Genomic DNA, 24,536 nt, shown 5'->3' with positions numbered 1-24,536 from the left:
TCATAAACACAGCGCTCTGCTCTGCATTCATGTGAAGGAAATGTCTGCCACATTTTTCAGTCGGACCCACGAGTGTGCTCTGAATGAGGAAAATGTAAAATACTGAAACGTTAAACACGTAAAATGAGAAATAAAACTATTTTGATCTTCCCCTCGTAATTTTTTTGATCTTTGTTCAGACAAACCTGATGGTGGATTCTTTTTTTTTTTTACTAAAGAAGTTTCAATTATTCAAACTTTAAAGATATTTTTGTTTATGAAATGGGAAAAATAACAGGAAAATTCTGACTTTTGTTAAATAGAAAGTCTTTATGCAGACCAATCGTGCTTTTGTGCGGGCAGAGGACCCACAGGTGAAGTAAAAGTAATGTTCTGGCTCCTCAAGAGTCGCCCCAGATATTATTTGATGTTAAATAGGTTCATACAGTACTTGTTTTGGGGGGTATTTTTACACTGTCCGTTTTATTTTGACATCCTACCGGAAGTGGGACCTCTTGCTACTTCCTGTCTAACGGTAGAAGGATAATTATCTACTCCTGTGCCTGTCTATGCTGTGTCCTAAGCCAACACAGTCTATAAGTTGGCAGTAATGTTGTATTTTACAAGTGTGTGTTTGGTGCTAATTGCCGTGAGTTACTTGTGACAGTTTATACAAGTGAGTTCACCTAAAGATGTGCTTTATCAGGCATTAGCCTAGACGCTAGTTAGCCGTTAGCTAACGTTAGCTCGTTAGCCTATTTAGTTGTGCTTCACTTTGTATGATAAGGAAATATAGCCTATGATGTTTATAGGTCATAGCATTTTCTAAGTGTAAAAAAATGTTTACGCTTACACATGAGATTTTGTGTCTTGTTTACAGTTTTACCATTCACTCTTTCATTAAAATCCATGCAATGTATCCAATTTGAAATAAAATACCAGAAAGAAACTGTGTGGTCTTTCTTTGTGAGATGATGGTTATCTACCAGCCTAGTTAAGTGCGAGGTCATGAGTAATGTTACTGAAGATGACTACATAAGTGTCATTTGTGTTTTCCCCGTTGTAGAGAATAACAACACAATATAAAGTGAGATTTTCACTCGTGACTGAAACAGAGGACAGAGAGAAGGCTCCAGAACTAACTTGTGGTTCGTTCACGCCATAGTGAAGCATACTTCGCCTGAAGTTACTTTATTTATTTGCCCCTAACAGCCAGCACGAGGAGTACAGCTCCTGTTCTCTCCTCTCACCCAGTGTTTATTTTTATTGTTTTGCAAAAAGTCTAAACACTGTCAGCGCTATGAAACTGCGGAAAAACAGCAGCGACATGTACTTACAGTTCTGTGATGCACATAGACTATGGTATTATTATGTACTATAATGTGTAACAGTACTGTTATATGCAATAGAAAAGCTTCTCCAATAAATGCTCAAAACTCTGCTGCTGGCAGAGGAGCCCCTCTTGACAGAAGAATTAAACTAATGTTTCTGTTTGCATTCAATTAGTTTAATAAAGCGTACCAACACCTTTGTTTCTTCTTCAAAGGATTTGCAACTTTGGATATCTGCTAATTCCTAAAGCTAAACCTGGGTTTGGACTCTTTTAAACACTCTAGCCCTCGGGCTCTGTGCAGTACACACTCACAAAGCTGTGGCTTTAAATCAATATCCCCAAACAGCAGTGTTTGTTGTTCTGGAAGAAGCACAACACAGTGACACTCGCTGCCAATGCACAACAACAGTCCAACACTGAGCTGTCCTCCCACTGCTGCTGCACAAACATCTGCATCATCTGAGCCGCAGAGTGCTGACCTTAGGACACATTTTACTCCTTTAAATCCTCATGTTTACTCCTGGTGGTTTCAGGTATCATGACAAATGGCCTGTTATAGGTCATTGATCTATCAGACTGCTACCTCACCTTGTTTTATAAAGTTCACAAAGAGCTTAAAGCTAACGGTAGCTTCTAGCAGGGTGAGTTAGAAGAAAATAAAAGAATGCATCATCTCTACCTTTAGGACTCGCAGTGCTAAAATGAGCTCCTAACAGAGAACTTATTTGCAGTCACTGCCAGTAAAGTTGCACCAGTATTTTAAACAGCTACAGCAGTGAGCAGCCATTAAAGAGGATGGTGACGTTGAGGAAGCTGGTAAGAGGTTCAATCACCTCATTAATAACACAAATAAATATTTTAGTAAGATCCACTATCACAGTCTACACAACTCTACTGTTAGACTACCACCACCTTAAAAATGCAGTTTTGGATCAGTCTTTTAGATTAATAATCCGCAATAAAGTTAATGTCCACAGTGTGTGAGTGAGTGGAAGTTCCACAATCCCACGCCATCTCTGTGGCCAAAAATGTACGACCAGAAATCCAACATGTGAATAAAGCTTTGTCTTTGCTGACAAAAAACAGTTTAGAAAATACATTTAAAAAAAATTAGCTTCCTCTATCGCCCATCAGTCTCTCAAGAAACGTGACATCCTCCTGAAGTAATGCGGTCAGTCCTCCTTATTGGTTTCATCTCATTTCTTTAGAGAGAGTTGCTCTCAGCATGGTTCTCAAAGGAAAGTCTGAGGAGTTAAAAAAAAAAAAAAAAAGCTCTTGCCAGCAAGATAAGAAGCCACATCCGTACAGCTCCTGCTGTTTTCATCTACACGGGAGGATCGTTTCAATGGACACCAGCCACACTGTTAAAACCACCATCATCTACTTCAAACCCACATGAGCAGCAGCAGAGTCACACTAATGCATTTTAATTGGACTCAGTGGATCATCCAGTCCAGCTGTGACACACAGTTATACACAGAGCAGATACACATTATTTATTGATATGTTCCTTTAATGTTAGAACTGTGAAACACTTCAAATAGATTCATTGTTGTGCTTCATGTTAGTCTAATGTACTCAACAATGTAACCAAAGAACTACACCAATACCAACGTATAAGACACCAGTTTATGCACTGTGTTGTGGTGCTGTGGTTACTGATAAGCCCTTTCATGGGCAGTAAGCCAAGAATCATCTTTATGAAAAATAAAGTAACAGCTGAACTATCTGAACAATGAGAAAGCACAAAACTTTAACGTCACAGTTTTCTTGCACATTAAAAATTTCTGTACTCAAATGAAAATAACAAGAGCCGTGATAAAAATATTTAACCATTTTCTTTAAGTGGAGCTTAATTATGTTTGGTGTTAACATGCAAACCAATCATGGTTACACATGTGGCCTGTTTTTAAACCTTCATTTGACCAGAAAGTGAAACTCATCAGATTAAGAATCTCTCTCGTTACAGTCGCCTGGTTCAAAACAGAAACAGTGAACTTGGTATGTTTTCAGCTGTCAAGACAAACTGGAGAAAAACTGTACAATTAAAAAAAAAGATTCCGCCTCCAAACAGAAGGGTTTGGCCCGGGTTTGAACCCTGGACAGTAACTGTGAGGCAACAGTGAGCCAGGGAAAAGCCTGGGCGTGATACAGAGGATGCCATATGCTCCTCATATGCAAAGCCCAAAATCCACCAATAATTATTATCATATTAGAGCTGAAATATCAGTGCATCCATCCTGGAAATGAATCATACAAAGCAAGTTATTTTTCAGTCAATATACGAGTGGACACCTGACTTTCATTGTCAAAGTCCAAGTCACAGTTTAGTTGCGTCTCTCATCTCACTGTCTGCCAAACGCCTGCTTCACTGTGATGAACTGCTGCAGTCCTCCCCTCTGCAGTGAGCTGGAGTTGCTCTCCAACCAGCACCTGTAGCAGATGCAGGTTCTGCTTCATGTCCTGCAGAGCAGAACAATAACCAGCACCAGCAGAGAATGATCGGTCATGCAGCTGATTATAGTACTCGGTTATTTAACCGCCCTTTGCAGAAGAACAGTATATACAGTCTTAATCAGCATGCGTCCTTTTGAGCAGCCGCTCACCAGAAAACAAATCTATGAGTGACGCTGCTTTCCATGCGTTAAAGAGCAGGTGAAATGTAATGACTTCATCTCATCCTCAGTACTGCACAAAACAGCTCAATATTTTCCTAATTTTAAAATACCAACAGTCAGTCAAGTTCAAAGTGGCCTTTTTAAAAGTGGTTTTAAAAGAAATCTTGTTGCGAGTGATCATTTCCATCAGTAATGGAGAGTTTAATTACAGCTTAGCAGGAGCAGCATATCCACATTACTAATTTATGCCTCATTATTCATGGTCTCCTAACAGCTTCATTTTTATGTTAAACTAAACTAATGAAAAGTGTGAAAACACATCTTTGCATGCATCATATTATATTTGATACTTCTGTCAAATAACAGCGCTCCCAGCCCACGTTTCTATCAGACTGGTACCATGTGATGAGGTGTCCTCAGAAAGCATCAGTATCTAATTTAGTTCACCAAAAATAAACTGAGTTACCAGAGCACATTAGTCACATTAGTTGTTACTGCTTACAAATCTCTAAATGTCCTTATTAAGTGTGATGACATATTTAATGCTGCAAATTGAGTTTGCAGCGCAACTTCCATTTATTTTGTTGGCTCCTGGATGGGAACTCTCACCGGCTGCCAGTCCGGCGTTGTTGCACATGTCACTGTTTGTTTTGACCGATTGGTCAGAGAGTCTGCTACACAATAATAATCCCAGTGGGATGGATGCAATTCCACAGCTCACAACAACTCACTGCTTAGAGCTCGAGGCTCCAGGACCCAACGCTGTCGAAAAATGACCTTTGGTTCAGCTGGACTGCTTTTTCGATGGATTTGGAGGAGACGGTCTCTGTGCGGCTGTTTTGGTCCAAAGCAGACTGTGATTACAGTCACTCATTACAACCGCACCAAATGAGCCAGAGGTCAAGACTAAAACTAAACAGGCCAGCAGTGTGGAAACACCCGTAGTAATGTAGCAGTAACGTTAGCTTTACTCATCCAAGGATCCTGAAGATTCAGGTTTGGCATTAACATAACTGAGATCATCATTTTAGGTTTAGGTATTCAATGTTCCTTTTTTTCCCCTCTCGAGTGGGTTCCTCATCACTAGTTGTTACAGTTTAAACTGCAGTCTGTGCTTACACGGCTTCAACGTTTCATCTTTGAGGCCTGTCTGTGTTCAGGCTTCCTGAAACAGCAGAGCGAGCTTGTGGTTTGTAGCCTTGCAGATGGAGGGTTACTTAGTGCACCAGGTCTCGTCCAGTTCGGATGGCAGTCCATGCCTCTGGGACTTCTGACCAGTTGTTTGACTCTGGGCTGAACAACATTAGCTCAGTATTTCAGGTGACAGAAGAGGGACAGGTTTACAAGAGTCCGGCTATCAAAACCTTATGATCCTACAAGATCAACATCCAGGTGACCCTGAATCCTCCCTTAGTTATGCTGCAATAGACGCAGGCTGCCGGGGATTCCCATGATGCATTGAGTTTTTCCTTTCCAGTCACCTTTCTCACTCACTATGTGTTAACAGACCTCTGCATCGAATCATATCTGTTATTAATCTCTGTCTCTCTTCCACAGCATGTCTTTATCCTGTCTTCCTTCTCTCACCCCAACCGCTCGCAGCAGATGGCCCGCCCTCCCTGAGCCTGGTTCTGCGGAGGTTTCTTCCTGTTAAAGGAGTTTTTCCTTCCCACTGTCGCCAAAGTGCTTGCTCATAGGGGGTCATATGATTGTTGGGTTTTTCTCTGTATGTATTATTGTACGATCTACTGTACAATATAAAGCGCCTTGAGGCGACTGTTGTTGTGATTCGGCGCTATATAAATAAAATTGAATTGAACTGAGTCTTAATTAGACTTATGGTGAGTCCTTGGGCTGCAGTATACACCACAGGTTGGCTGCACCTGAATATGAGTCTTTGTTGGCTTGGAAAAACAAGAGGATTTCACCCAATGTGGGAAAACACACACTAACACTAACTGATGGATATGAAGTGCAATGATTTACGATAATATCAGGAGCCCATGATGCCACAACACAGCACAATATGAAATACAGATGTGAAGCTTCGCTGGTTTATGACAACTCAAAACCTTTGTGACAAGCCAACAATCTGCAGACCATCAGATTACACTCAGAGCGCGCCTCCTGCATTAACAGCGTTCGCTAAAAGAAGATGTAATGTGTTAAGAAGCCTGGAGACGAGCTCAGAGAAAATGTTTCAGAGTTTCTCGCTGTTCCTCGATGGCATTTAGCTCATTAGCTGGAAAAGTAATGGGCGCGGGGGAAAGGGTGGGGGTCTGAGCTGCAGACAGTCGCTTATTAGTAAAGACGTTTGGGGCCAAACCGGCTGTCTAATTAATATGGAAGATGGTGCAGAAGAAAGAGATGCTGCTTCGGTGCCCGACTTCACTATCGCACTTAAAAACACACGTTAGCCAGTCATCTGAAACCTGACATACTTTTACTAACTTACTTTTACTGCAACTTTTTTCCATTTGTTGTAAGAAACTCAGAACACTTTCATATTCAAGGCTTTTCAGGTAGAAACAGTGGGAAGAGCTACAATAACAGGATTACCTGCTTCTAATTTTACAACTAAAAAGAAAGCACTGCACTTAAAAAGAAGTTCAATAGCAGTTTAAGCATTAGGGAGTCTATGAAGAAAGGAGCTTCTACTAAACTGAACTGTGGTGATCCTTCTAATTCTGAAAGGAGATTAACTGTTTGGGTCAAACTCTCCCAAGAGGCGCTCAAAGCGCTCTGCTGCGAGGCTGACATTCACTCATCTAATGGGACAAAAAGACATTTAAATAGTGACCTTTAAAACTTTCTGGGTGCTTAAAAAAAAAGAAAAAAATAGTTAAAGAATTAGAAACCGCGTCCACTCCCCCCTACAAGAGCCTGACCGGTACTTGTGTGTAAATATCAGCCCAGCATAGAAATAATGGTACCGGTTTATAGGTTATCCAATATGAAATGATATGAAAACCTAAGCAGCAGCTGAACAGACGACGGTGGAGTCGGGCAGTGCTTTCACAGCAAACCAGTTTTTGAAATAAACATCATAAACATCAATATTAAAATAGTACCCATAACATTCAGCTCTGTATAAACTGCATGTGTCACTCACAACTCCACCTGTGAGCCTTTGGGGGATGTAAAACTGTTCTGAGACAACAAATAAACGTCATCTGTTAACATCTGTCAGTGTGTGCTTTCCATTCTTCTGCCTGCAACTCCAGCAGCTTCAACTGAGACAGGGCGGGGGGTTAATTAAATGTAATTTACTATTAATGCTGAGCTGTTGGTAACGAGACGGAGAGAGAGGAAGACAGAGACGCACCAGGGTGTTCACTTGAGCGATCGTGGCTCAAGAGTTGGGAGTTCGCCTTGTAATCGGAAGGTTACCGGTTCGAGCCCCGGCTCGGACAGTCTCGGTCGTTGTGTCCTTGGGCAAGACACTTCACCCGTTCCCTACTGGTGGTGGTCACGGGGCCCGGTGGCGCCAGTGTCCGGCAGCCTCGCCTCTGTCAGTGCGCCCCAGGGTGGCTGTGGCTGCAACGTAGCTTGCCATCACCAGTGTGTGTGAATGGGTGAATGGGTGAATGACTGGATATGTAAAGCACTTTGGGGTCCTTAGGGACTAGAAAGCGCTATATAAATACAGGCCAGGCCATTTACAGCCTATTTCAGTGAGAACTCACCACACAACCACCAGAGTTCATGGTGCTGTTCTCTTCTTCTTCTTCTTCTTCTTCTATGTTTTTAATAACCATTTCCACAAATCAGCTGGAATGATCTAACCTACAATAATCAGCAATTAGTGGACAGAAATGGACTCTTATCAGATCCTGTTATTCAGCCTAAAGCAAGCGAGCACTTATCAGTGTTCAGTCAATATATTAGTGTACCCTGTAAAAATGTTGGCTCATATTGTTTTTATTCTGTTAAAAAATGCTTAAAAAAAGAAGACTTCAGTAATTCTGAAGAATAACTTCCTGGTTAAATAAACCCAAACATCAGTAATGTTGTAGCTCGTCCAGCCCACAGTCCTGGTTGTGACGCATCTTTACGTAATATAAAAGTGTCATATCGCACTGCCGTTGCTATAGTAACACCATTTGTTTACATTTCCTGGTGCACAACAACGAAACAAAGCCAAGCATGTCTGAGAGCGAGAGCTGCGCGTCAGCCTCTGATGTTACTTCAACAAACACACAAAACTGTTCCTGTGAAGGTGGAAGCAACAAAGTAGCAAAAACACCTCTCTGAAAACAACGAGGCTACGAAGGAGGAGATACAAGCAGCTGGTGACGACTCCACCAAACTCCACTATTTGGGCTGTGTGACAGAAAGAGCAAACAGTGGGTGGAAATCAGTGACGTGTGGTGGAAAAGCAGCTGGTTGAAAAGCTCGATCTATGAAACAACATCCAGGCAGAAAATATGTTTCAGTTATCGTACGTGAGAATACTGTAGTGATCTAAAAGAGTTTAAGGATAAGTTACGTTAGCTATTGTTAAACAGTTTTTTTAGACTTTTGCTTACATTTCCCACCCAGGCTGCTGCTGTACTGGTATGTACTTATACTGGATATACTGCACTATAACGCTGCTGCTGGCACTGTGTTTCAATAGATTCACACTTGGAGTTCGATAGTGTGTCATCAGTGACAGCAGCTCATTTTTAGAAAGAGGAACACATCCTTCATTCACTAACACTTACAAATGCTGCTGCCTGTAAGCATCCATAAAAGTTTGGGGTTTTTTCTATATCATCATAAATAATCTTCATCGAAATGTCCCTAAAACACTGTGATATCATTCTGAGGCTGCGATCACCCACCCCTCCTCACCCTCCATTACAGTTCACAGGTTATAGTAATGTAATGTGTGAAGTGCAGAAAGGCAAAGTTTTGTTCTCATTGGTCGGCTGCAGAGAGTTAAAGTCCACTGTGTGCCAGTTTGACTAAAATCTGACCAATACTGGAGGAGGAATCATTCTCATCAGCTGTAGACAGACCGTGTCACGACCTCACTGGTCCTAATTTATTAAGCCTGTCATTTCATTACTGAGTCACTGGGTTGCTGCATCCTGCGGTTATTTACAGTCACGCTAGTTCCTCCTTTGTGTTACATGCCCTGAAACATGGAGTGAAGCTGAGAGCAGACAGCTTAAGATAAATAATATTAACCAAGCTGATGGCAACACATAAGGTTACTCTAAATTTAATAAAATCCTCCCTGAACTGAACCATCGTCCTTGTGGCTTCTACCTCGTATAAAGTTTCTCTGACTGAAGGTAATGAGTGAAAGTGAAAGAGTCAGAGTGAGAGAGGAGCCAAAGCATTGCTGAAAGAGAGAAGCTGCGCAGCGTGTGATACCTCCATCCACCCATCCACTTTTATAGCAGGGCTGGGGAACTCCAGGCCTCGAGGGCCGGGGTCCTGCAGGTTTTAGATGTGTCCTAATCCAACACAGCTGATTTAAATGGCTAAATGACCTCCTCAACATGAGGCCTGGTAATGAACTAATCATTTGATTCATGTGTGCTCACCCAGGGTGATATCTAAAACCTGCAGGACCCCGGCCCTCGAGGCCTGGAGTTCCCCACCCCTGCTTTAAATACTAACAGTCAGACCAGATCACATCCAGATTGGTGCACCGCTAAAAATCAACAAGAGTTTAAAATTGCTCCGCAGAAAATTACCACCCACACATTTGTTAACTTCTCATGCTGCTGCTCAGCGTTTCTGTAATAGGAAACCTGTTGACATCGGTGAGAGATTTTTAGCTAATAAATACTGTCTGCCAACTTTTCGAAGCTCTCCACACCCATGCAGCGCAGGAAGAAGACACACGCCTGCATAAAACACCTGATACAGCAGTCTCTCTAATGAGTATTAGCTTATTACATAGGCTGACAGGAAACTCTGGGATATTTAAAACTCTGCATTGTTCTGCTCAAAACAACAAAGCTGTAATTCTTTTTCAAACGTCAGGCTTCAAGTATATTCCTAAATCGAATAAAATCGTCTTGAGTGGTGGGCAAATAAAAATGAACAAGCAGAAAAAGAAAGCAGTTTCCTGAAAAAGGAAATCAGCTTCCACATCATCCCACACAGCAGCCTCGGTGCACACGACTAACGAGCAACGTGTTGCACAACAAAGTGATGCGGAGCTGGTCTGAAGCCATCGCAGTTTCCTTTAATGTCTTCTCAGTGAGTCGAGATTTCACCATTTCAGCATCATCTGACTGTACGAATAAGAATGAGGGAGAACAGGTAGTGCTGAATGGAGGAAGGTCGTGAACGCACCACGAGGTATTCGGGGCACTAACCACACACTGACCACACACTGAGCGCTGCAGGTCCGGTGTATTGTTCAGTGAATGCCATATTTGCATCTCCATGGCTTCTACAGAGTGCTTCCAGACACTCGAGGGGATTACTCACATTTCCTGACTGGGCAGCTGATTTTACTATTTTGGTGCTCCGATGAGTCACCGTGGTTTTGGTTTCGTTCACGTGGAGACGCTTTATTTGCTTTCAAGCAAACAGTAAATACCCTGTGAGTCAAACGCAGAACAACACACATGTGCACTCACGCCCGGCTGTCCACACCCAACAAATGTACAACCTGACACTGGGAGACACGTCAACTCACACACACTGCAAGCTTATGAATGAGGCGTTCACATGCCAGTAACTATTCAGTAAAAGGCTGATTGTGTAAATGGTTCCTCATAGGGCAGCCCAGCGTCACCTGACAAATCCTGAACACGTCCCCACTCATCACATACTGACCCGTGGTCAGGAACTGAACTCACTGGCTTCGCTGCTAACAGCGACACATAAACTAAGCACCTCAGAACAAGCCAAATGTGCATGAATGTCCCAAATGCTGAGGGAACAGGACACGGTCACCAATCACACGATGATGGATTCAATTAAATCGTCAGTTTTACTTTGGAAAGTTTCCAACTGAGTGAAGCGGCAAGAAAGCATCTGCATGGCTGCTCTGAAGCAAAGGCACTTCAGTGCTTCCTTCTTACATCGAACCGTCCGACACATCATCCCACCGTTCATGAAAACAAACCATCACCATGACTGAGAAGCAGCACACAGCGTTTAAAAGTTTTTTAATGGCACAACCAGCCGATTTGTCTCAAACCTTCAATCACAGGTCTCTTTAAACCCACAGGCGAACTCTGAACACCGCTGTGATAAAATCGGCTTCCTTTGAGGCTTTTGGCTTGGAATTTGAGCTTAAGTAAAGAGTGTGAGCTACAGACAAAGGATCAAAGTGAGTTTAAGGTTAGCATAATTCACTTTGCATTATTTCCGTCCTCAGTTTGCTGAGGAATAATTTGACTTCAGATACATTAAGTCTTAATACAGGCAGGAGCTACAGGGGATCATCTCTCCAGCAGGAAGAGAAAATACAGGCAGACCGGATGTGACGGACCTTATAGTTCATGTTATAGTTTCCTTTAAACGTATTATTCCAAGTGTGGTAATGAGATCAGCAACATCCTCCATCACATCAGGAAACAGTCTAATGTAAGTCGGAGTCTCTGCGCTTCATGTTTCTGAGTCCTTGTAAAGAGTCATTTTCTGCACACAGCATTGGTGGGAAAATATCCAAAACACACGACGGCGGAAGAGCGACATCATAAAAAATGTGCTTTTTTTTTTCTTTTAAAGATTCTGGCAGTTTCCCTGGATTATTATCAATATTGCTGTTATTTAAGCATTTATGTGGGCCTTTAAATTGCTTTACAAAGGTTCGTTTTTTAATCCTGAGAATATAAAATAGAAAACACTTTCATATCATCATAAAACAGAAATAAAACCACACAAAAAACAACTCCTCTGTTATTGGGCTCTGTTAAAACTTAAATATCACAGGTCTACAGAGTCTTTAAAAGGTTTTATTCCTCATAATTTAGACTTGGATATAATCCCACTTTCTGTGCTGGCTCAACACAGTCAACATCTGGCTCGAGCACCCAAACCAGGGGTTTTTGCTCGCTTGTCTTCAAGGTTTCTCCAAGCTGAATGTGGCTCCAAAGCCTGGACAGACCAGCCAGTGAGGAGATTTCCAGCAACCTGCACAGTCTGGCAGGCGACAAAGAAAATAAGCTGTGTGACTGAGCCAATGCACCAGACAACACACTGAAAGACAGAACATGTCTTTGTACCAAAACAAACAGGGAAGACAACCAGCAGCTCGTACTGTTTATATGTAAAGCCATTTGTGCTGAAGAGGCAGAAAGCCTGGCTGAGATCCTGGATGGAGAGGTATGAGTGAGGCTGACTGTAGAGCTCACAGAGGGGGCTGGTAATGAGCGGCTGTTTATTTTACAGTATTTCAGTTAGAAATGACTGAGCGGCTGGAGGTGAAGACCTGAAATGACGGTCTTTATCTGCCTCAAACAGCTGACCCAGACTGGGACAGAGCTGGCAGGTCTCGTCACACCCTGATGATGTCAATCACAGACTCAAACTGCCACAATAACATACAACGTGTGTATGTAACAGCCTCGAGTCTTAACCACCTTTAAACCATCAAAGCCCAACAGAGCTCAGTAGCTATGGATGCTGGCACACTGCTGCACTTCCCACAGCGACCACCTGGTGTCACTACTACTGTTTCTTTTTTCCTAATGACACCTTTAAACGTCAATTAGGCGTCTAATTAGCAACACCTGGTGTATTGAACCGTATTGAAACCGTGAATCCGCGTGTGCCTTTAAGGGTCAGCTGTCAAAGACTCCACCCAATGACCAGGACCGTTCAAACAGAGGAAGAGCCCGCCCATCGTGCAATCAATCAGCCCCTGACCGAACATCTAACAGTGTTTTACACCTGGGTTTGCACCTGAGGAGGTACAGAAGCGTGTCAGTGCTGGTCTACACTGCAGGAGGGAAATGTGGGCTTGCCTGCACCGACAACCTTTGACCTCTCATTCAAAGTGCCACCTTTAACCCACGCTGCTCGTGTCTTTACCTTGTGCGAGTGCTTTGGACTCGAAGATCTGCAGCTCCTGCAGTAAACACGTCCTCTCCTTGGGGTGAAGGCGGTAAATAAACTCTTTGGCCCTGGTGGGGGAGTTGAGAGGCTCCAGCGGCTCGTTTCTCCCGTGTGTTCCCATCCAGCAGCTCGGAGCGTGCCGCGCAGTCCCCGCCGCCTTCGGTAACTTATGGAGAGCCGGGCGGAAAGCTCTCTGCAGGCAAATCCTAAGCATGGTGCCAAAAAGAGCGACTCCTCCTGTCTATAAGATACAAAGTACTTCTCTAAAGGGTCCTCCTTCGCTTCGCTTTCACGTCGCTCGGTTAGAAGTTGGCCGTCCGTCGGTCCTTGTCGCTAGATTCGCGTTTAATGGCGATAAAATGTGCTTTTAAGAGCAGTTTCTGTAAAACTTGGGTTAAATTTCAAGCGGCCGTACATGTCCTCTTTCCCCGCTGTCTGCCGAGCCAGCAGTCTCATGATCTTTTAGGACTCGGTGGTCAGGAGTTTGGCACATGAAGTTCAAGCTAAAAGGCGAACAAGTCAGCCGCAGTTACACTTCCGCTGGTGGTTTTCAAAATAAAAGAATGGCTTCCGGTCAAACTTTTTTTTGTAGCAATATTAAAACTTGTTCAGCAGCCAGAAGTGTTTCTAAGTTATTTTCAGCGAAAATATCAAGGAAGGGGACAGGTGAAGGTACTCTCCGCGGATTGCGATGTTTGCAGACGACGTTAGAAGAGAACCTGGACAGGATCAGCCAAAGCAATGACAGTGCACAAGCATGTTTACAGGATGGTAGTGAGCCGTGTATGATGCAGGGTTTGGAGGTGGTGGCCACAAAAGGAGGGCCACCTAGACGTTATCCTAAAGGAGCAGCTGAAAGTAGAAGAATTATTGATCCATGAATAACTTTCATGTTACTGCTGCCGCTCATGTTTTCGTTTCCATACCGGTAGCGTGGCCGAGCGGTCTAAGGCGCTGGATTAAGGCTCCAGTCTCTTCGGGGGCGTGGGTTCGAATCCCACCGCTGCCAATAGTAGCTTTTGGGGTGGCTGTTGCTCAGTGACTGGAAACAAAAAATTATCTACAGCTTGGAACGTTGGTGGTTCATATTGTGACCCCACCAAACTGCGTGGTCTCACACTTGAAGCTCTTCATATTTTGTGTAAGAAAAATGTTCTCAGAACAAGTAGTATAACAGCATCACCTTGTGGTTCAATGACCCAACTGCATTTCTACACACTAAAATGGGCACACTCCTCTGCACCCAAACTTCTACAGTCCTTTATTTAATGAAGATTATGCTCCGATGTGTTTATGAAGAAGTCATTTAAAGGCGTCATCAGTCCAGATGCAATATCAAAGATGATTTTATTTACATAAATCTCTTTTTTAAAACAAAAGGCAAAATGAACAGCTTTTACCTTTTAAAAAGCTTTCAGAACAATCAAACTAATAATCAAAGTCCTTCATTACTGAAACAAAAAAGCACAGCTTTCTAATCAAATTAGACCCAACACTTCCTCATATATCCTCTTATCGAGCAAGAATTAAATGGATTCCTTGCAGCTTTTTTTTTTTTTAAACAACAGCACAGAGCACAAGTTTGTAGTCAAACCCTTTAAAACGTTCGGGCTGTGGAAGTCTACACATCATAATACTTGTGGAGTTGTGCTTGAAAGCCAGTTTCAATACAGTTTCACATTAAAGATCTCTGTAGTCGCTGAGGGAGCTGTGTCAGCCGGGGCTTCGTTTTGGACCAGTAGTTTAAAATTTTAGATCAGCAGGTATAAACGTCAGGAAAATAAAACCTTTTTATTCTTTTAAACACAAATTTTTAACAACATGATCACACACACTGCCTTCAGAGGTTGCACACCTGGATTTTTTCCAGTTTCTTTCTTCCAGCCTGTGGCTACTAACACAGTTTTAGCCTTTAAAAAAGTGCCGTCCTCATAGCTCAGACACAACAAGAAATCTGTCTATACCAGTGATTAGAAAGAAAATATGCATTTAGTGAATGATGAAACCACCAGTGTGGGAACAGAAATTCCATCCAGCTCTTTTAAAACAACTAAAACTAACTGATGGACCTTTCCTTTAAGAAATGCAAAACAACTGGCACCTCCTCATGCTGTATTTTATGACCGTTACTGAACATAGCAATCATTTCACCAAATACATTTTTGGACTATAGCTCTTCAGATGTGCTTTCCACCGCACCTTCACACTCTTATTAACCGCTCCCGGGTCTGAGACAAGCTTTTAGCCAAAATCAATACTGATTTCTTAAAAGAATGATGTAGAAAGTAGCATCAAGGGGAAAGTGTGCACGTGTTTGTTTCATTATATGTACAATAACGTACACAAATGTAAGCAAGGTCACACAAGAGACCAGTAGTAAGTAATGACAGAGGTATATCAGTGATTACAGTAGGATGTCACCTTTTAAAAAAAAAAAAAAAAAAAAAAAAAAAAGAGACACCTCTCAGTTTTCTCTAGTGGGCGCAAAGCTGATAGGAAACTGCTTCGCTCTCCTGCTTCATTCACAAATACTCGGTTTGCATTTAAAGGACAAAAACCAACAAAAGCTGAGTGAGTTTACCACAAACCTGAGCTGTGATCAATCTGCAAATTTGAGATGTGATTTAAACACACAGGAAACTAATCAAACACGTTTAACGTCACTGAGGTGAAAGATGGTAACTTTGATTGGGATCAATCGTCTGTTCAAATAAAAACAGCTGAATCAGTCGTGACAGAGTTTTCAGAGTTTGTGCTCACAGCTTTTCTAAAAACTCAAATCCTGCAGAATGACTAGAGCTCCAAATCTGTTCAAATTGCTCCTCAGTTGTGTGGTTAATAAACACTCCAGCATTTTTCCCTGCAGCACACCACGAGGGAACATGAACCGAATTATTAAGACACCGTCTTATCACATTACAAGTCGGCAGGCACACAAACGACCACGCTCACCTTTACACACACAAGTCAGGGCTGCATATTAAGTGCATTTAGGTTCTGAGACTCTCACCATAACTTGCATTTCACCAGGCTCCCCCCTTCAGCCTCACCCCCTCGTGCACCTCTGAACCACTCAGCATGGTTTGTACTTTCAGATCTTTTACAGTTTCTCCATTTTAACCAGGAACCTACGAACCTTTAACTCGTGCAGAGAGAACTCCATTTTCAAACAGACACAACTTTCACGCTAAGAATCATCAGTGTGGATGAGATCTCTGAAGGCAGCACATCAGATCAAGTAGACTCATTGTTTTGGACTACGGATTGGTGGTGGTGGTGGATTTGTCCACCAAGGTCAAACTGTCTATGCAAAGCTCTACTGTAATGCCGTGAGAGTGCGTGGCACAAACCACCTACACTAAAACGTCATCATCCACCGCCCACCCTACTAGCCAGATTAGCCTCTCTGACTTTTTCCATGACATCAGTCCAACCATTATCTGAAGGAGGGTTGTGGTAGGAGCAGGCTAAGCAGATATCCTGCTCACCAGAAGCACTTTACAATTCTGTTTATAGGTCTGCTGTAACGTGTCCTCGCACCCGGGCGTGTCAGGAAAACCTCTGAAGGGAGGAGTCCAGGAGCCATTCTGACCAGACGCCTGAACCGCCTCAGCTGGCTCGGCCTGAGATGAACGAGCAGCGGCTCTACTCCGAGCTTCGTATCGTAAGTGAGGTGCATGCATCTGCATTAAACACGAATCACACATAAGGCTAAGCCCAGCCAGCCTACTCATTACAAATGTAAGTGAGCCGCGTGTATTCTTGACCTTCCTGTTTTGGTCATGGCCACAGGGTGAGGGTTGTAGCGTAAAAGCCTCCAGCTCAGCCCTCCCCTCTCTTCCTTAAAATGAAATTTAAGTCACGGTTTTGACAAATTGGAGGAAATACAACAGGCAATCCAGAGTGGTCAGAACAGGAGAGACCACAGAGCAATGGAAAAAAAACAGCAGACAATCTGAAAGCTTTGCAGAGGTGCACAAAACAAGGATCCTGAAGGAGGAGCTCAGCTAAATTTCAAACCAGGTAAGTTTACGGTTTTTATGCTCATAAGTGACAAAGTCTAAAGAAAGAAAACAATGTGCAGCTTTGTTTCTTTTCTCCATTTGGAACAAAGCATTTCTACCGCCATCTCCAACAGGGCAGAATCTGCGGCTGCAGATAGTCTGATATTTATTTTTATTATAAACGTTCTGATTGGCATCAGGAAATAAACGGTGCAAAGACAGCTGTGCCCACATAGCAAGATTTCTATCAGGATCTTGATACTCCGGAGATACTGTCAAATAAAAAGAGCAGTTGGGAGTTTTTTGGTCTACGTCATACAGCTTCAACATGCACACACACACGCGCGCACGCATACACACAGAACGAGAGCAGCAGTTACTCTTTCCACGAGCCCTTGTAGAGTAAAACTCAAAAACGTAAAGAAACTAACAAGAGAAAGACATCCCTGACATTTTTCAAGAGCAAATTAAGATGCTTAAGATGTCCTTTATCATTTCTTAACTTAAATATAATAAAGATATATGTTTATTTATCTATAGCTCTTCTGTCGTCAGTCCTCTGTGGAATCTGTATCATCATTGATATAGTCTTCTTCTATCAGCGCGCTGCCGTTCTGAGTCCCCCACTCATCTTCGTCATACTCTATGCTGTCATTGTCCTCCAGCAGGTCGTGGTCGAGCGCCGCCGCTCCTCCCGCGGCCTGCGCACCGACTGCCGCTCCATTGGCCTGTAGCTCTGCTGCCGGCTGTCCTTGCTGATTGTCCCCCGGTGCCGGTGGGCCCGCAGCAGCGGCGGCGTCCTGCGGCGCTGCGTAGCCCCCGTTGTTATTTGAAAAGGCAGCTCTGTCTCTGCTCTCCTCCTCAACGTAAACTCTCTGGTGGCACATGGGGCACGTGTCCTGGATGTAGAGCCACTTCCTCAGGCACAGTGCATGGAAGTAGTGGTGGCAGGGCGTGAGGCGGGCTGAGGTGGCGAACTCCTGATAACAGATGGCGCACACGTCCTCGATGTTCCTCAGCTGGTCCCCGCGCACCTCCGGCAGGGAGTTGATCTTCTTGACAGCAGTGCGGCGGTTGATGAATGTTTTCCAGCCATTCTTGGCCTGCAGGTAGATGTTAAAGTAAGCGTGCAGGCACATCATGCAGGCGCGGATCTTGCTGCCCGACTCGAACATCATGGTGTAGGCGCCGTTTCCAAACATGATGACGCCGAACAGGAACTCGATGATGTTGCCCGTGGAGCGCACGTAGTAGACGTAGTCATCCAGCTTCTCCCACAGGACATTGGAGAATCCGTCAGCCATGAAGAGGCCGTAGACGGTCAAAGACACAACCACCTGGAGAGCAGGAAGCAGAAACGTGAGGTGAATTTAATCTGCAGAGAGCAAAGCAGACGAGTGAACGGTTTCAGCTTCTGACAAGGAGCGAGCACGCCAACGGGAAGTTTGATAAACTCTCCTTTAAATTGTTGTTCTTTAAAGTTTACTACCTGAATAATGAACGTTCATAAACGTAAAAATACCACAGCCATACATCCTCTGTATATGTGACACGGAGCTGAAGCTGACCTCTGGTGACAGCTGGAATGTTTTTGGACCCTAAGCTTGAAGTAAACAGTCTAAAACTGTGTCGCCGCTCTCCTTCAGAACAGTTTCGATTCGACACCCACAAACTCGCCATTCCTCAGCGGGTCCCCAGGCTAATTTTAGTCAAGTGAGCATGCCCAGAATATCTAATGTAGGAGCCTGGTTCCATGTTCTTATAGTTACATTTGTCTCTAAGCAGTAGAAACAAAAAATTACAAGTACTTTATATGCAAACTCACAACACTTAAGAATTTACAAACAGTATTTGTGGTTCCTTGTCCACCTCTCTCAATCAGTTCTCTCCCCTCGCCTGTCGAGGAGTGAGTTTGGGGTTTTTAGAGAGGTGCTGCAAAGGAAAGTGGTGCGCTGGATTTAGCACAAAACACAAAGCAAGAACATAACTGAAAAGAAATCCTGATTATTTCTTGTTTTCATAAATGCTGGAAGCCATAAGTGTAATTGAACATAAATACTAATTAACTGTAGGCACAGACTATAAACTCAATAAGCAGAATACTATCAGTCTCCACTCAATTCCACGTTGACAAACAGACAACAGAATCCTTACTGACTCCTTTGCAGGGCTAAATCATGCTCTTATATGCACATCAATCAGGTCATTATTGTTACACATTTGATTATTTAAGTCACAAGTTTGCTTACTCTGGATCTCTTGACTAACATAACGCACAAAAATCTCACAGACTGTGAAAACTTTGGGAGACGTTGGACGTCATCAATTCCAGTCAAAGATCATTTGTTTGCGCTCACCTTGAGGCAGAGCTCAACACAGAAGGCGGTGACAGCAAAGAGCCATGTGTTGAGGACGTAGTGATGCCAGAGGGCGTAGCTGAGCACCACGGGGAGTACAAAGAGCGCCAGGGACACCAGCAGGACAGGGAAATGCCGCCGAAAAGAGGAGACATGGGAAGCGCTGAGGGACATGAGGACGGGGTCAGTCATGCCGTGAATGAAGTGCAGGATGGCGGTCAGCAGAAGACACATGTTCCGGCTTAGGCGGACCTGTAGATCAAAACGAAGACTCTCAGTTACGTGTACGAAGTTATTCCGTTATAAACACGGGAATACAGGATGACAAGAAGAACAGTGAACTCTGCTACTGTGGCAAATGTCATTTATAGTATAAATCATTAAACATGTTTTGGTAGTTTAGAGGGCAACATAACAAGTCACAAAGTGGCTAAAACAACAACAGAAAAATGAGAGAAAAGCAGTTTGCCGGCTGCTTCGACGGCGTAAACTGGAAGCACGAATCCGAGACGTACCAGGCGTTCCTCAGGATCCAGGCTGCTGAGGCCGGTCTGAAGAGCCAGGATGAAAAACAGGACAGGAGCCACGAAGCCTAACCGCTTGTCCTCCTCCTCAGTCGAACCTGAAAGTTCAAAATGAGAAAGTACTCAACTCCAGGAGCATCCAAACAATTACGTGAAGGGCAAATCAGGAAGGCTTTTACCCCTGCTACCACTCCAACTAACAATCTCAGTCATACCTATGAAAGCCAGGATGCTGAGGCCCAGGTAATGTGCAACAGAGGAGATAACGGCACTCATCCCCAGCACAGTGAGCGTGGAGTCGCAGCCGGAGATGATCAGGTTACTCGTGAGATCCCAGAACACATCCCAGCTCAGCAGGTAACCCTGAAAACGGTGCAGTCACACAGGTACACGCGTCACCTTTACTCATAATCCCTTTTAGCTTCAGTTCAGACTCTGCAGTCTTTTTAGGTGAGACTTTATTATTAACAGCAGCACAGAACATGAAGAAGCATCTTCAGTAGAAATGAGGTTGTTAAAGAATTATGACCTTGTTATGTAGTGTGCATCATTTTTAACTGCTCTTCAGACATCAGACACTGTTTATAAATTATTAAAAGCATATTTCACATTGAAATTTCTGTGTATACACACACACACACACACAAATACCAGCATAATATACCTGTAAAACACTGCAAAGAGCTAATGTGCCAGCTGGACTTTACTTGGCTACAGTACACAGGAAACCTGTAGAGGTCACCTACATACATTTTAGGCTTTCGGAGATATTTTTAAACACACAGGAGTTAATATTTAGATATAATTATGGAAATCCAACAGGGGCGCCTGGGGCTGCAAAAGGAAAACTTCTTTCCCCAAACAAATATATGACTTTTGTAAACATGATATGTCAAAGACTTAATAATGTCATTAACCAAATATCAATTCACTGTGGCTAACAACTTGTTAGCTTACCTTGCTTTACAGTCCTACTGGACACTAAAGTGACCATCATATAGCAAACATGTCCTGGAAGTGAAGTTTTTTTTACGTAAAAGCATTTACCTGTGCATCAGAGCTCCCATCTGCAGCTCCACCTGTGGCATCTCCGCTCTCTCTCCCCACCGCCTGCACCACGTAAACCAGTATCAGTGCCTGGGCTGTTACCCGGGTCAGCCAGAACACTCGAAGCACATCAGGGAACCTGATCCTCTTCCACGTGTCTTCCAGCAGCAGCTGGAGTCCATAGATCCTGTACATGTGCCGTACGAGCAGGTAGACGTACCGGCATGAATAGTAGAACCATTTGAGCCTTGTGGCGAGGCAAACGGCCGTACTGAGAGCCAGCACCAGGCCCGAGAACATTGCCACCAGATGCCTGACATCTGCAGGAAGTTCAATCATCAGCCCCCACAGAGGAATCATGATGTCCAGGACCACCAGCGCAGCAAACACCGACTGGAGGTTAAGCAAAAACACATAGCCAATCCCAAAGACGAGCTGGACGGCGGCCATGCCCAGCCACAGCGTCGGCCCGTTTCTAGGCAGCAACCTGAAGCCCAAGGCTGCTTTGTAGTAGGCATTGTAGAAGTCCATGTGGGAGGTGGCGTAGTAGTTTATGAGGACTGCTGTCATGCCAAGGAGGACAGCAAAGAATAGAGTGTAGAACTTAAACAAGGCTTTCTGAGAAAGCAGCAGCACCACAGTGGAGATGAGGACACCTGGAACACACCGGAGAAGCAGTCAGAAAGACAGGAAAGGTAAATATTTCTCACTGCAAACTGAACAAATCTCAAATGTCAGCTAGCTGTAGCTTCCAAGTTTGTTTGATTATAGTGAGTAGTCAGATCAGTCTTTGTGAGAAAACACCAGATGCTGCACATTAATGAATTTTGGAGCAAAATAATCAGCATAGAGTTGAGTAATCCTGATAAGTAAAAGGCTGAACAAGCAGCTAGACAAACTGTTACACTCCTTGATTTTTCATAACAATTAGGCCAGACAAATACCACGGATAACAAAAACAAACAAACAAAGAAATGCCTTTCACAGTCCATGTAATGCTACGTGTGCATTTGATAACACTATGATAAACTCACTGTACATACTGTAGAGGACCTCAACCAACCTGAGCCTTACTGCTTTAATATAATGTTAGTTCAAACATCTGGCACTATGGAGTCTCTGTTCCTGTACTAAACATAAAGAAAGACGGGTACAGAAGCAAACCCAACAGCTAATCTCACTTCCTGTCCATCCAAACCCAGAGCTCTTGGCTAACACTTTCAGACGGCCCGAGCTGCTCAAAGGTCTGCAAACTGGAAAACTGAGTTACATAACTTGTTTGTTGACTCAACACAGAGAAGCTTTACTCTGTCACAGTGATGAAAACGACGAGCTTTTATGAATTACGGTGTGTAGAGGAAACTCAAAGTTAGTCAGGCTACAGACTTATTCCATCAATAAATAAAAAGTGAAACAGATTTTTGTTAGTAGCAGCTCTGGTAATTACACAACACTAGTCCAGAATGTAATTCCCCTGTCCGAAAATATGACAAGTGCCAAGGCATACAAATGATGTGCATAAAGTGGGACACCAGGTCAACACACGCTGATATAACGTCACAGGTACTCAGACCAGAGAGCAGCTCTCTGAGTACAGTTAGAGGAGGAGAAGTAGCGAGCTTTGTCAAGAAGAAGGACCTGAATATGATTCATCTGTGTTCAAGGTGCCTCTAAGGCCATCCGCGACACCACAAATCACACTTGTGACAACACACCTTGACGTTAGCTAGCTAGTTAGCTTGCGAGCTGCTGGCGCCAGAGGAGAGTAAATTAGGGTCGAGGTGAAGCAGTTAAGCAGCGTGTCAGACGGATCTGCCCTGTGTAAATGTTATTGCTGGTCGCTTAATCGGCTTTAGCCGGTCTGACAGGTGACACAGCTCCACACAGCGGACTAATGTCAAGGCTAACGCGGCTAGCTCGTTGTTGCTGAGGGAAACTTATGGGCTCCTTCATGTTAAAAATACTTACCCATGACTCTGACCAACACCTTCCCCATCGCCCCGGCCATTCCCGAGCCAGGGTCGTAGTAAGAGTTAAAAATGGCGTCGATAATAAAAATACATGGAACTCGCAGAGCCACATCCAGCACCACCAAGGCCTGCTGGCCTATCCGGGCTTGAGTGGACGCCATACGGCTTTAGTGGAGGGCTTTTATAGTCCTGCAGAGACCCGGCTATCCATGTAACGGTGAGATACGTGACGAGTCACCCGGCAGCCGTCCTTCGTCTTCAGTTTCGCTTTGCCCAACGCTTATTCGGCAGCTGCAAGCCTGCATCTGTCCGCCATGTTCGTCCACCTCAACCTCCTGTTGCTTCTCCGGGTTAAAACGCTCCCACCCTCCGTGTTACAGCCGGCAGCCGTTAAACTTCACGCCCCCCATCAGACCCGGGGCTGTCCGCTGTCACAAAACGTATGAAGGCATCTCTAAATGTCCGTTTGTCAGTGCTGTGAAAGCGCCACTGGACTTCTTTTTTTTAATAACCAAAGAAGTTGCCAGGATGGTACGACGTATCGCGTCGTGGCGTCGGTGGGCGTGGCAGCTGACGTAACATTTCTACAAACTATAAAATTACACGTCATTTTTACTGTGTACTGTTTGTTACACATGTTTTAATGTAGACGTTATTTTGCTTTCAGATGATGGTATGCTGGTATAGACACCCATAAATAAAATATAACATTTAATATAATAATAATACCATTATAAAAGTATATTAAATATATTTCAGTTTACTGTATTTTAGATTTCAGATTCATTGCATACCTTATTAAATTATTTGTTGTGTCTTATCGTATTTGATTTAAACAAACATTTCACAGACTTTGGGATTTCAAAACATCTTGAGGATCGCCAAAAGTTGTGGAAAATATTCGCTGGCCCTCCTCTCAGAGCCTACGCTCTATCTGCTATTCCCGAACAGAGATACGCAAGTTTCTCCGTGACTGCAGCTGCCAGTCAAAGCTGCTATGATGACGTTTCACCCCAATTTAACATCACCGCGGTAGGAATTAGAATCAAACTTATGGGAAAGGAGACCCCTTGGATATCAATGAGCATGATGAGAACTATTGATAACAAAAGAAAGAATCTTTGGAAAAAAATTATCTAAGGAGAATAAATTTATTTTAGTCTGTCCCCAGTCTCGTCCGCTAACATGGAGGAGGCGGGGTTTATGACCTATACTGCAGCCAGACACCAGGGGGCGATAGAGACGTTTTGGCTTCATTTTTGGGGAGCTGTGGCGTCGTCCATGTTTTCTACAGTCAATGGTCGTGTCCAAATTCATGGGCTGCATCCTCCTGAGGCCGCATTTGTAGACCGATTACGTCACAGCGACGCGCCGAAGGCTGTCCAAATTCACCAGAAAAACACACACACACACACACGAGAGAGTATGCATGGTATGCAAACGGCTACCAAACAGCCATCATAATTCTTCATACAATGAGAACAGGACAAATCAACAATTGACAATGACTAATTAATATTAAAATCTGTAACATAATGTATTGTTTGGAGTTTAGTCTGTTACTGTTACTATTTTTACCATTTCTTCTTGGAGCAACTGTAACCCACATAATTTCTTTAGGGATTAATAAAGTATTCTGATTCTGATTGTTTCAGGATGACCTGCCATTATCCAATGACACATCTGCTT

The 24,536-nt window shown here is 43.6% G+C and overlaps 2 protein-coding genes and 1 non-coding gene across 3 annotated transcripts in view; 1 reads left to right on the top strand and 2 right to left on the bottom strand.

Annotated features, from left to right (window-relative positions):
* tmem65 (transmembrane protein 65) overlaps positions 1-13,895 on the bottom strand; it is a 37,138-nt gene extending 23,243 nt beyond the window's left edge. Inside the window, exon 1 of the mRNA XM_031735282.2 lies at positions 12,922-13,895. Within this exon, the coding sequence (XP_031591142.1) occupies positions 12,922-13,159 (238 nt within the window). The 5' untranslated portion in view covers positions 13,160-13,895. The remainder of the gene's footprint in view (positions 1-12,921) is intronic.
* Positions 13,873-13,954, top strand: trnal-aag. The gene has a single exon. It is a non-coding gene; the product is annotated as a tRNA-Leu (tRNA).
* Positions 13,955-14,263: 309 nt separating this feature from the next.
* rnf139 (ring finger protein 139) lies at positions 14,264-23,405 on the bottom strand. Its single transcript, XM_031735271.2, has 6 exons — positions 22,846-23,405; positions 20,878-21,533; positions 20,046-20,193; positions 19,822-19,928; positions 19,307-19,558; positions 14,264-18,286 (listed from the first exon to the last, which is right to left on the bottom strand). The coding sequence occupies exons 1-6, from the start codon at positions 23,006-23,008 to the stop codon at positions 17,501-17,503; spliced, it is 2,112 nt and encodes a 703-aa protein (XP_031591131.1). The 5' UTR covers positions 23,009-23,405; the 3' UTR covers positions 14,264-17,500.
* Between the last annotated feature and the right edge of the window lie 1,131 nt (positions 23,406-24,536).

This window comes from Oreochromis aureus, linkage group 22 (assembly GCF_013358895.1).
Source record: "Oreochromis aureus strain Israel breed Guangdong linkage group 22, ZZ_aureus, whole genome shotgun sequence".
In the NCBI taxonomy this organism is placed as follows: Eukaryota; Metazoa; Chordata; class Actinopteri; order Cichliformes; family Cichlidae; genus Oreochromis; species Oreochromis aureus.
This window is presented reverse-complemented; position numbering and strand designations above follow the sequence as displayed.